Genomic DNA, 12,922 nt, shown 5'->3' with positions numbered 1-12,922 from the left:
GTCCCTACAGCCAATCGGGTGACCCAGCTGTGAACTTTGACCAACCCTCACTACTCAGTGCTAACCCCCCTTTCAACCCCCACAAACCACAACAGACCGAGCAGACTCAGACTTCCTGTGAATGAGCCGACTGAGAGGATTGAAGCAGGTTCCCCCTCAGTCAGCACAACAGGGTCAGATTAGAGAGAGAGAGATGATGATAAAGTGTAGACTGTGAGTGCTCAAAGCCCGGCTGCACAAACAGCCACACAGAGATGAGTGGTCTCGACAACAAACAGTATAGAGGAGCCCAAAAATTCACATCTGTGCATGAATGCTGCCCCCCTAAATTCACATATAAACGGTGTCAGTTTAGTCACTGTTCAGGTAATAAAACTACAAAATCAAACTAATAGAATAGAATATACTTACTTTATTGTTATTGTACTGCTGCATACATACAATGAAGTTCAGGTGCATATAATCATTTAACACTTTTAAACATATTTAAATGTCTTTTTATTTTGCCACCTGTTGCTTTTATATTCTGTCTTGGTGCATTTTTATTTTTCATGTAAAGCCTCGTTATTAAAATGTGCTATACGAATACATAAATACATTTGCCTTAGCGCAATATACAAGATCTCACACACACTAACAGACACATTTTCCATCTACACGGTCGCCCATAAAGTTGAAATAATTTAGTTTTCAGACACATTCCTCTTTTTATTTTCTATTTATACACATCAGTTATCACCTATGACCAGGTGCAATTTTGAGAATATTTACACTTTATCTAACAAGAATAAATCACATTGTCACAATCATTTCATGAGAAGAAGTAAAAAATATTTTATTCCAACTTTATGGGCGACCGTGTAGATATAAAAACAATAACTAAATTACTTTTAGAGGCATTGGAGCATCTTTGGGAACTTGTACTTCTTGTTCTTAGTCATTTTAACCTTTTAATCGTCTAACACTTTGCACATTCACTAATGTTTTGTGTTCTGTACTTATTAACTCATTAGTCTGTAACTGACTGTTGTATTTCATTGTTATGTAGAGTTTAAGACAGGTCTCAATGAGATAACCTGTATAAATAAAAGTCAATTAACCCTTACATACTGTTCAGTGGTCAAATTTGACCCATTTTCACATTTGAGAGCTGTAAAAACACCATATACACATTTATTTAAGGTGGACTTTTCCTAATGTGACCCACAGTATACAAACATGGAAATGAAATGCATAATCTTCACATGTTTGTGCAACTGATACACCTTTTTATAATGCAAATGTTTGCAAAAGTTTGGCCTGTGTATATTTTAAAAAACAAAAACAAAAATCAGCATTCAAACATGTCGTATTAAATAGTGAATGTCTTTTTTATATAAGATTGACTAAGACTGATGGTGAATTTATGACTGTGATTTGGTATAGAGACTAATTATGAGTCAGAATATGAACAGTATGTAAAGGTTAAGTGATGATATTTCAGTGCAGAGTTTAATATGATGATGAGTTTGTGAGTTCTGGGTAAAAACCTTCTTTGGTGGACCTGAAGCTCTTCCCTGAGGGCAGAGGGTCAAACAGGTGAGATGGATCCTTTAAGATGATGAATGCTTTCCGCAGACGATGGGAGGTATATATAGAAGTCTTGAGCCACAGAGCTGTTTTCATAACCGCACCAGGATCACCTGTCATTACAGTCTCAATGGTGTCAAACTCATTTAACCTTTGGGTCGTCCTCCCGGGTCAAATTGACCCCGTCTCTTTTGAATGTTCTTTCTTTCTTTCCTCCCTTCCTTCCTTCCTTTCTTCCTTCCTTCCTTCCTTCCTTCCTTCCTTCCTTCCTTCCTTCCTTCCTTCCTTCTTTCCTTTCTTCCTTCCTTCCTTCTGTCCTTCCTTCCTCCCTCCCTCCTTCCTTGCTTCCTTCCTTCCTCCCTCCCTCCTTCTTTCCTTCCTCCATCCCCCTTCCTTCCTTCCTTCCTTCCTTCCTTCCTTCCTTCCTTCCTTCCTCCATCCCTCTTTCTTCCTTCCTTCTGTCCTTCCATCCTCCCTCCCTCCTTCCTTCTTTCCTTCAATCCTTCCTTCCTTCTTTCCTTTCTTCCTTCCTTCCTTCCTTCCTTCCTTCCTTCCTTCCTTCCTTCCTTCCTTCCTCCCTCCCTATTTCCTTCCTTCCTTCCTCCCTTCCTCGTTTCCTTTCTCCCTCCCTCCTTCCTTCCTTCCTCCCTCCCTCCCTCCCTCCCTCCCTCCCTCCCTCCCTCCCTCCCTTCTACCTTCCTTCCCTTCCTCCCTTCCTTCTTTCCTTTCCTCCCTTCCTCCCTTGACTCGAGGACAACAGGAGGGTTAAGGTGTCGAACTCATTTAAGTTCAGGCCACATACATACGGCCCAATATGATCTGAACCAGCCGAACCAGTAAAACCATTGCATAGATATAAGATATACAGACCAATAGAACCTTCCTATAATAAACCTTCTGTTTATAAATTCCTCAAATCTATCCAGAAATATGTCTTTACTTTACTGTCTCTGGATTTCAATTAACACCCTATGTTTGTTTTTGTTTACAGTCTGAGGAATAAAGACGTGCAGACTTTTGATATCCAGAGTTGGTCCAGAGGAAGCCTGAAGGTTGAGCAGCAGGTTTTAATCCAGCCGACAGTGTGTGTGTGTGTGTGTGTGTGTGTGTGTGTGTGTGTGTGTGTGTGTGTGTGTGTGTGTGTGTGTGTGTGAAGACTATAGATAGACGAGATGCTGCGGAGCTTTAATCCACTGTTCTGCCTGTCAGCAGGTAAACAGGCAGAGGTGGATTACAGCGCTGCAGTGCATTAATCATCATTATTACACAAGAGATTACACACACACACACACACACACACACACACACACACACACACACACACACACACACACACACACACACACACACACACACACACGTGACTGAAATGACATACAGCACGTGCACAATTCTTCTGAGCATGTTTTATTTATCATAACTTTATTAATATGTTAAATAGGGACAAACTGAGGAATTTCACACCTTATTTAAGCTTTGTGTCGTCCTCCCGGGTCAAATTGACCCCGTCTGTTTTGACGGTTCCTTCTTTCCTCCCTCCCTCTTTCTTTCTTTCTTTCTTTCTTTCTTTCTTTCTTTCTTTCTTTCTTTCTTTCTTTCTTTCTTTCTTTCTTTCTTTCTTTCTTTCTTTCTTTCTTTCTTTCTTTCTTTCTTTCCTTCCTTCTTTCCTTCCTTCCTCCCTTCCTTCCTACCTCCTTCCTTCCCTCCCTCCCTTCCTTCCTTCCTTCTTTCCTCCCTCCCTCCTTCTCTCTTTCTTTCCTCCCTCCCTCCTTCTCTTTTTCTTTCCTCCACCCTACCTTCCTCCCTTCCTTCTTTCCTCTGTCCTTCTTTCCTTCCTCCCTCCCTTCTTCTTTTCCTTTCTCCCTCCCTCCCTCCCTCCCTCCTTCCTTCTTTCCTCCTTCCTTCCCTCCCTCCTACCTTCCTTCCTTCTTTCCTCCATCCTTCCTCCCTTCCTTTCCTTCCTCCCTTCCTTCTTTCATCCTTTCTTTCCTTCTTCTTTCCTTCCGTCCTTCCTTCCTCCCTCCCTTCCTTCCTTCTTCCTCCCTTCCTTCCTTGACTCGAGGACAACCAGAGGGTTAATTTATATCTGCCAAAACTATGAATTATTATATTTATGTTATATTTTTATACTTATATATACACTGTTATATATATACTGGGATAAAATCACTTTACACATACATAGACTGTATAATAGTTTGATTTCTTATATTTTTCTGATGTATTTGTTTACATGAACAGTGAAACTATTTATTTCTACAACCTTGAACCTTTCTATCAGAATATTTTCAATGATTAACACTAAAGATTTGTACATTTTTAAAAGTGCACGAGTCATTTATCTTCTAATGTGGTTTCCTGGAAGCTGTAAATGATCAATTAGACTTATAGTTGAGTTTGTGCTAACATTAATATAACATAACGATATTTTAAAAGAGATTAGAAAAACAAAGACTGCAGAGACAGTCAGCAAAAATAATAAATTAGTATATTAAATTAAAAAATGATTGATTACACATAACTGCAATTATAAGGATATTTTAGGCATAACTGTAATTTTATAAGATTGACTCTTATAATGTTATATAACCAGTTGTAGTGGTTACAGTACAAAGATTTCAGTTATAGTTTTTACACATTAATTAATGCTTAAAATGTCCCAGTATGTGCTTACAACTAAATATTCATTAGTTGCTTATATATATTAAATAAGTGGGATTCAAGTTTCATTTATAAGAGGAAAAAGAAGGTAAACATATTTACATGTTTAAACTTTACTTCATTTTGATAATAAAATAATAATATATTGGTTATATAAATATATTAATTATACATATTATATATTATTAATGGTATATAATCATTATCAATATAATACACAAAGTCATTTATTTATTTTGTAACAAAATTTATTCAGAAAAACGAGATTCCACAATTATCATTTATTACATTTATCAATATATTGATCAATATTAGAAGATTAAACTTAAATCATCAACAAAAAAAAAACTGGAAATATGAAAGGACAAAAAACAGACTGTAAAATGTTCAAACACAACACATAGTTTATGAAATGTGTGTGTGTGTGTGTGTGTGTGTGTGTGTGTTTGTGTATGTGTGTGTGTGTGTGTGTCTGTGTGTGTGTGTGTGTGTGTGTGTGTGTGTGTGTATCTGTCTGTGTGAGTTTGTGTGTGTGTGTTCTTGCAATCATTACATTGTGGGGACCGTCCACCCAAGCAGGTAAAAGCAGGTCCCCTCAAAGTCAGTGTGTGTGTGTGTGTGTGTGTGTGTGTGTGTGTTTAGACGTAAGCTCTGACAGAGTCTGGCTCTGACTTGGCTGTAGCCGTGTAGACCTTATGTTGGCTTGCAGGGTAGCTGCCGCTGCAAAAAAAGACAAAATAGGTAAAAATGAGTAAAAACACTGTAACGTTGAAACATAGAACATGAAGATTTGACTCATTTGGACGCTGAAGCTTCATATTAGCTTCAGATCAACTTTTAAATACATGTTTACACAGAAGGAGGACTGTGGGTTTACCAACCGATGCAGTATTTCATTGACACATAAATGTAGTTAAATTGTGCGTATGTGAGGTTATGGCTCCTACCCTTTCTTTGCTCCACCTGACACTCTCTTGCAGGCAGTGCAAAGAAGAATTCCACCCAGCAAAGACAGAGAAGCTCCACCCCATCCCATGTAGAGGCCGACTCCCAGCTCGAACCTGCAGACAGACACGACACAGGACAGAGTTAAACAACACGCTAACACGCGAGTGTAGAATAAAACACTGGAAAAAAACTGACATTTGCACCATTTTTTTTACCAAAAGTAAGACTGAATGCTCCTGAAAATGTCAAATGGTGTAACCACAAAAGACTGATAAATATTGATCCGGGGGGGGGGGGGGGGTTTCACAGAATATTATGAGAATGTAATAATGATTAGTTTCTATGCCTGGTGGATATCTCTAACATTTTAAACCACATGGACACAAAAACAACCTCATTGACCCATAAACTGATCAAAAAAAACTTCTGATGAGGTGAACTCACTTCACGCCGCCGTAGAACGGGTTGTTGAAGTCTTCCACGACTCTGAAGGCGTACCAGGAAACCGCTACCATGCAGCACATACCTGCAGACACAAGAAACACGAAACATCAGGCCAATTCAAAAGAGTTATATCCAAACATTATGATGAAGTCACTGTGCTGTCCATGCTGCAACAATATAATGGAATTACTGATTAGTAATTAATCAACCTGTATTTGCTGTCTTTATGCCAGTCCCATGTTTACTGTGATTACAAGGTATTAAATACACTTTATTACTGCAGGTGCACCTGAACAATCCAATACAGCATTTGTTGTTTCCTCTTCTAACGTGCTCTAAAAGTATCCGAAACTGTTCAGTCACTCATAGTTTACTTTACCCCTGGAGCTAAACAGTTTCCAGTGTGCTGTTGTCAGTTGTCAAAATAGATAAGAAGGTTACGCAAACTTCCTCACCACCGAGGATGCTCAGGATTCCTCCACAGCTGGCGATCTTGGCCTTAGATTGTTCGGTGGCCGAGCCGATCTTGATGCACTTGAGTCCAAGCAGAGTCACGATCACGGAGCCGAGGCCGGCGAGCAGAGAGACGATCATCAGAGCGCGAGCCGCCTGGATGTGACCTGCAGGGAGGGAGAGATACTATTAAAATACCATTAAAATACATTAATAATAACAATAACCACAATAATAAGCCTGAGATCTCAGAAGCTGCTCGGCTTTAGAGATGCCTGCAAAAGTTTACTGAGTCTCTTTTCCAACATATCCAACATGGTTATCCTCTTCTGGGAGGGGGAGATTGGACATAAAGCAACATGGCTGATGGGTCCTTATTACTAATATAAGCACCAGGCTTAAGAAGAGTTTTCCAGGTACCACACATGCTGCACACAGCATCTTAAACCATAACTTTAAAACATAAACAAAGACACTTGTATTTGTAACAGAAATGCCAAAATCTGAGAATTCAAGAATTAAGGTGAAATATTTTGGGGGGGAAAAGTCAACTATGAAAACAAACTTGTATTTCTTAAAATTAAAGAATGGAATAGTAAAGAAAATAGGGACTGTTTGTAGACAATACAGTTCATGAATATAATTAATTAAATAAGTATATTGTTTTAAAAAATCTCATAATAATAATAATTTAATCTAATTTGTTTCATTGCAAGAAAACATATTTTGTGATCAGTTCTTTACTGTTTATTCTAACAAATGATCATGATTAAGACTTTTTGTACAGTTGATACTTTAGAAATGTTTAATAAGACTGAAAATCGAATGTGACCTTATTTACATTTGAGATGAAAGTTTAACAGAATAAAAATGTCTACTGGAACTGTAAATAAATCTCCATGTCACGTTGTTGAATATGAACAGTGAACACAACAAAAACATATCAACAGCTTTTAATTTAATATGTTGAACTTATTAGCAAACAGCTGTTTATTTCCACATCCAGCAGTTACTGATCAACATCATCATTCATTAGTTCATCGTGTTTCTGTCCATCTGCTGAATGTAAAGTCCAATATTCTCTCTGTTAGCTCTGTTTTTACTCTCTACCAACTCCTGAGGGAAACATCTAAATGCTCCACTATGTTCACCAGCTAGTCTACAGATAACTGGGTCTGCTGTTTGGTGCTGAGCAGGTAGAGTACAGTGGCCTTTTTTTTAAACAGCCTTTTCAATGAAAACGACGCTATGAGAATGAACCAGAACAGTAAAGTTGCAGCCAGACAGCTAAACAATGAACTGAAACTCAACTATAGTACAGTTAATTCTTCATCACTAGGAATCACCACCAACACATTACACACAGGATTCAGGACTGAATGACACAGTTTAACCATCAGAAATGTTCTTTGAATGGTGGACCAACACATTACACTGTGTTAGTTTGTGTTTTATTTTGGAAAGTTGTTCTCCCCTTGTGTATTTTGTTAGTTTTACTTCCTGTGTTCCCCCTTCCTTGGTTGATTGCCTCATGTGTTTCACCTGTCTTGTTTCTCGCACCTGTGTCCTGTTAGTTATTTCCCCATCATGTCTATGTAGGTTTCTGTGTTTCTCTGTGTTTGTTCTCTATGTTTGTCCTGTGTAGTTTTTGCCAGTGCTCATTCGGCCTGTGTTTTTCTGTTAAGTTGGTTTCCTGGTTTGACCAATAAAGTGCCCTTTTTGTCCCGAGACCGTCTGCATTTATGGGTCCATCCACGCTACTCACCGTGACAGACCATGACATACACAACAGATTACATACTGACACTGATACTCACACATTGTTATAATAGAAAATATGATGATTATAGCCACTTTACACTGTGGTGTTGTTGAAACACTAATTAATGTCTCATTTCCTTCAAGAAAATTGCTTCTAACTGACGAGAATCATCAACACCACAGAAATGAACCTTGTATCCTTAGAGAAAAAAGGAGGAAGTGGAATTATTATTACATGTTTGTTCTCCAGAAACTAGTTGTAAAGTTGGAGTAATTTATTGACGAGTTGACCTCTAATCATCATAAAAACCTGCCACGCCTCTTTATGAGCCACAGAGAGTTTCAGGAGAGACAAAAAAAGCAACCTGGTTATAAAACAGGCAGAAGGGCCGAACAATGAATGTTACAGTTTGATCACTAGCACAAATCGGGTTTCTATAATTAATGAAATATAATCAAGTTTAAAAAGTGACCATAAAGCTCCAGCTGTTTTATTTTTTTTAGAAACTCATCCAAAAGTTTCCAGGCTGAATTTGGGGAAATGTGGCTGAAACAGTCCACAAGACATTTAGGATTGTTTTATTTATTTCACTGAATGATGCAGCCATAAAAAAACACTGAAACAACATAATGTGCTGTATGTATGTGATCGTTATACTCTTTATATTAAAGAGATTAAAGGTAAAAATTGGTGTCAAACCCATTTAAGTGCTTAATAAAACTACGAGAAAACGTTGAACTTTAACGACACATCTACATAATTCATTTTCATCAATCTAAAAAGAAAATAAACCAAAGTAACATGATGAAAAAGCAACATTTCTATTTGACCTTAACAGGGGTTTCCCTCCATTTTGCTCTCAGCGGAGGAGGAGGCCCAAAATGGCCACCGAAATACAATCATACATGACGCATTATGGGAAAAAGAAACAAACATAATTGATTAACTGAGTACGGTGAGCGTGAAATGAACAGTACGTATAAAGGTGATCCAGTAGTCAGACGGTTTAACCAGTAACTGATCTTCAAACTGTTTCAGGCGGGAAGCTTCTGGCTGTAAAACGCATCAACCTTTGGACGACTAATTTTGAAATGATGCCACATCATGCTAACCTATTTTCTGATCTGATAAGCTTGTTATAAAAAAAAAAACGACATAAAAACACTGAAAGAAGCCATATTTGAGTTTTTTAAATAGTGGTTTCAGATAAAGTGTTTGTTCACTTGAGTTTTAAATTACTTTCTTTCAAATCCTGAATTTAGATTATGAATCAACTCTCTGACCTCATGTACATGACAAACTTGGCTCTGTCCTCTTCTACTGGTCTCAGGTCACGGCTAATGCTTTCTCATAGATCATAATGAAGTCCATTGTTTTTAATGATTTCATATATTACAGTTATAAAAGTTTCCAAAGCTTAATGTTAAAGACTTAAGACTCCACACAGATAGCGGAACACCTTCTGTGTTAAACTCTTTTTGCCAAGGAAACTGAAAAATATAATTTCTTTGAAGTGTACTGGAGTTCTTTTGTACTCTAGCACATATGGACCCTATTTTAAAAATCATAAGGTCTAAAACTCAGTAGATCTCTTCTTACCGGGGAGAGCGAGCATCGATTCAAAGTCTCGACACTCAGCGATGCCGGCGCTGTTCTCGGCACAGGCGTGCCACAAGTTTTCAAACTGTCTCTGGGAGATGATGACACTGCCGGACACAGTCGAAAGCTTCCAGTAGTCGTTAGCGAGCGATGATCCGGTGATCAGCCAGCTGATGATGCACATGATGAACCCGGTCGCTTCCACAGCCGTCGACATGATTGCAACGTTTTCAAGAAAACACTAAGATGAAATGAACCAAATCCAACAGCGTCAAACTGTCTAAAAAACAAAGAGGCCTTCGAGTTAAGCCTTTGAAATGTGTAACTGTTAGGAATAACAAGGCCTGGTCCTCTGAGGTGAGTTCAGCAGCAGGTTGGCTGTTGGACGATCTGCTCTCTCCTCTTAGGTTCTATCTTGTTAATGTGACGTCTGTGGCTCTATCAGGAGGACTTTACACTCTGTCCGGGGCCATAAACTGCCAGGAGCCGCTCCCTGTAGTTTCCCCCCCCCACGCCTCCTGCTCGGTATTGATTATGGCGATGACAATGACAATGATTCTTCAGCTACACCTTAAAGAACCCTCCAATCCCACCATAGGTCTTTTCTGTAGGCTGTAATTAGATCCAACCACAGGCATCATGACTTTTATTAGGGGGCCTTTTCTTGTTGCAGTGGAAACATAATAACTATGTGTTTTTAATGACTTTTAATTAACTTAAGAATAGAATAGATTAAGTTAAGGATTGTATCTTATTAATAATAAATGGCATCAACACACCCATTTCTGTTCAACTGCCATTTTCTGTCTGCGAAGAATAAAAAAAATCTGTTACGATTGCAGAGGCTAAAGTTGATCTGCCACAGTAATTATGTCAAAGTTTCGATGCAAAGTATGAAAGTCCACATATGTAACAGGTGTCCTATTGGAAGATACTGAAAACAAACATCATTTGAAAGTTTTGAATGACAACAAAGTCGAAATACTAAACTGTACGCACAATGGGAAAAGGCCAAAACGTCAGAAGAACATTTAAATGTGCTCACTTTCTTGGCAAAAGTCACTTTGGTTTTTGTTTTGTTTATTTAGTGCATGATGAGTGACTAACATGAATGATGAGTCAGGACGGGGTTTCTTCCCTCTCCCTGTCCATTCCTATTCAACCATCTCTTTTTATAGTTTGTTTACCTCCCAGTCCGTACTCTCGCAGGTCAGGTAAACCATTAGGTGGTTACTAATGACTGGCTAGAGTGGAAGCACTGGTGTTGTACATGGTTGCTGAGACACTGCTGGATGAATGCTCAAGTCTTGCAGAGTTCAGTTAGTGGGTTAGTGGATGGTTTCTAAGATGTTGGTGGTATGTTTTGGGTGTTTTATGGGACTTTGCTAGATGTTTGTGTGGTTTTACTAAGCGTTTTATTGAATGTTTCGGTCATTTGGTGGTGGCTAGGGTGTTGGTTATGGTTGCTAAGTGCTTTCTAGGACATTGGTTAGATAGCGTTCTGGCAGTATTTTATATTAAGAAGCACAAAGTCGTTCGTTGTCTTTCTGAGAGTTTATTCGGTCGTCTGCAGGCGGACTCTTTGCTGTCTCAAGATGGCATGAATGAGCCCAGAGCAGGAGAAGTTGTCAGATTATATACATTATATTATCTTGTCAAAAGGGTGAACTTGTTCTACCATCAGAATAATGTCAGCACAATAGGCACGTCATAATGTGTTGTACAATCAGGACAGTATCAGTAGATTATAACATACGTGATGTACACTCAATCAGCAGTTCATGTAACCTAAATGGTGCCATGACCATCAGATTATGACACACACACAATAATCATATGACATAGTTACTCATTTGATACAGAGAAGATGAATAATAAGAATTCCCATTACAATAGTTTTTATAGTTTAGCCAGACTGTGGTTAAACCTTAGCAGCGATTCACTGTGAATCGCTGCTAAGGGTTTTGAAGTAGTTTTAGGGTGTTAGTAAGTGGTTAGATACATGGGCTGGTCACTGTTGGGTCTTTGAGCAGTTACATTTAATTAGTGGTTTGTGATAGTTGAGGTTCCTGCACCATCCTAAGGATATTTAGGTTGGTGACTAGGCTGTTGCCGGGGCTGCTAACAGTGTAGCTACATGACATATTGTTGGCAGGTGGTTGTTAAGTGTTTGTATTGTTCCCACAGTGTTGCAAGGTGGTTTGTAAGGTGCCATAAGAAAGTTTTAAAGGTGTTTGAAGTAGTTGGTAGGGTACAGGAGGCAGTAGCAGTAGTGATTCTGGGTAGTTGCCACTCAGTAATGTGTGGCTGTTAGTGTGTAAAGTGTCAATGTGACAAAAACAGTACTTGGAATTACTGTATTGACAACGTATTTAAACAGTGAGACGAGAAACACAACAAAACAAGAACAATATGTAATACTGTGATGTGATATTTAATCTGAACCTCTGACATGTTTATGCAACAGTTAGATTTGTTATTGTTGGTTCACATGCAAAGCGAGTACAGACAACACTGACATCCTGTTGCTTATACTCTTATACATTATGTTAAACAAATACAAATTCCATACAAAGAGACTTCAGTTAAAGGATTGTATATCTCTGTTTTAGAGATTAAATGAAAACTGAAACAGAATGAAGCAGCAGCAATTACTGCTTTGAAACTGAGATAAACATTTATTACAGCACAGTTTCCCTCACACCTACTCAGCATATGTTCCTTTATTCTGTTGCTCCACATCGTGATATTACAGCGTTAGGACTTATTTTAGTACACTGGACAGAAAACTGAAGTTCACCCACTATGTATTTCCTCTAATGGACCAGTTATTTGTTCACTGCTGAGAAAATGGGAAGTCTGGCTGTGATGGGTTTTTTTTTTTTTTTTTACAGCTGGAAGTAAAAGGATAATAAACATTTGTATGACCAAATAAGGAACTCCAGGTCAGCCACACCGACGCAATAGCTTCCCCTATGAGACTAATGAGGACATATTGTATTGTATTAATCTATTTTTAAGTCCACAACAACTTTGAATGTATTCACACAAAATACTATTAAACTGACTCTCTGTTAACATGGTGTATAATTTATTTTGATCATTTCAGAGCTTAAAACTTATAGCAGCTCTGGACATTTAAAATATATAGAATTTAAACAACAACATCGATTACAGGATTTCAGAGTTGTTACAGATGTTTTGGCATTGACAGGCAGATGTGTCATGTGTTTGCTGGTTTCAGGGTGACGTGAAGACACAGAGAGGTGGACGGTTAGTAAGCTTCTGTTTTATAGCTTTATGGTTGGTGACAGTTAATGTTTGATCATCATGAGAGTCCAAAGTCTGATATTCAATCGTTTCTTTTCTCCTCTCAGTGAAGCAGACACACAGATTAATTAGATTACTGAATTCTTAAACTGGACCTGGAAAAAAATGGGTTAGGGTTTTATTTAATCTTAAATTGATTTGTTTGCTTATTGAGAA

The 12,922-nt window shown here is 38.3% G+C and overlaps 1 protein-coding gene across 1 annotated transcript; it reads right to left on the bottom strand.

Moving 5' to 3' along the window:
• Nucleotides 1-4,697: 4,697 nt before the first annotated feature.
• Nucleotides 4,698-9,810, bottom strand: cldn15la (claudin 15-like a). Its single transcript, XM_062429675.1, has 5 exons — nucleotides 9,437-9,810; nucleotides 6,078-6,242; nucleotides 5,623-5,704; nucleotides 5,178-5,291; nucleotides 4,698-4,950 (listed from the first exon to the last, which is right to left on the bottom strand). Exons 1-5 carry the CDS (start codon nucleotides 9,651-9,653, stop codon nucleotides 4,869-4,871), a joined length of 660 nt encoding a protein of 219 aa, XP_062285659.1. The 5' UTR covers nucleotides 9,654-9,810; the 3' UTR covers nucleotides 4,698-4,868.
• Between the last annotated feature and the right edge of the window lie 3,112 nt (nucleotides 9,811-12,922).

The sequence above is a fragment of the Scomber scombrus genome, chromosome 11, assembly GCF_963691925.1.
Source record: "Scomber scombrus chromosome 11, fScoSco1.1, whole genome shotgun sequence".
NCBI lineage: Eukaryota > Metazoa > Chordata > Actinopteri > Scombriformes > Scombridae > Scomber > Scomber scombrus.
Note: the sequence above shows the minus strand (reverse complement) of the source record. Positions and strands in the feature narration are given on the sequence as shown.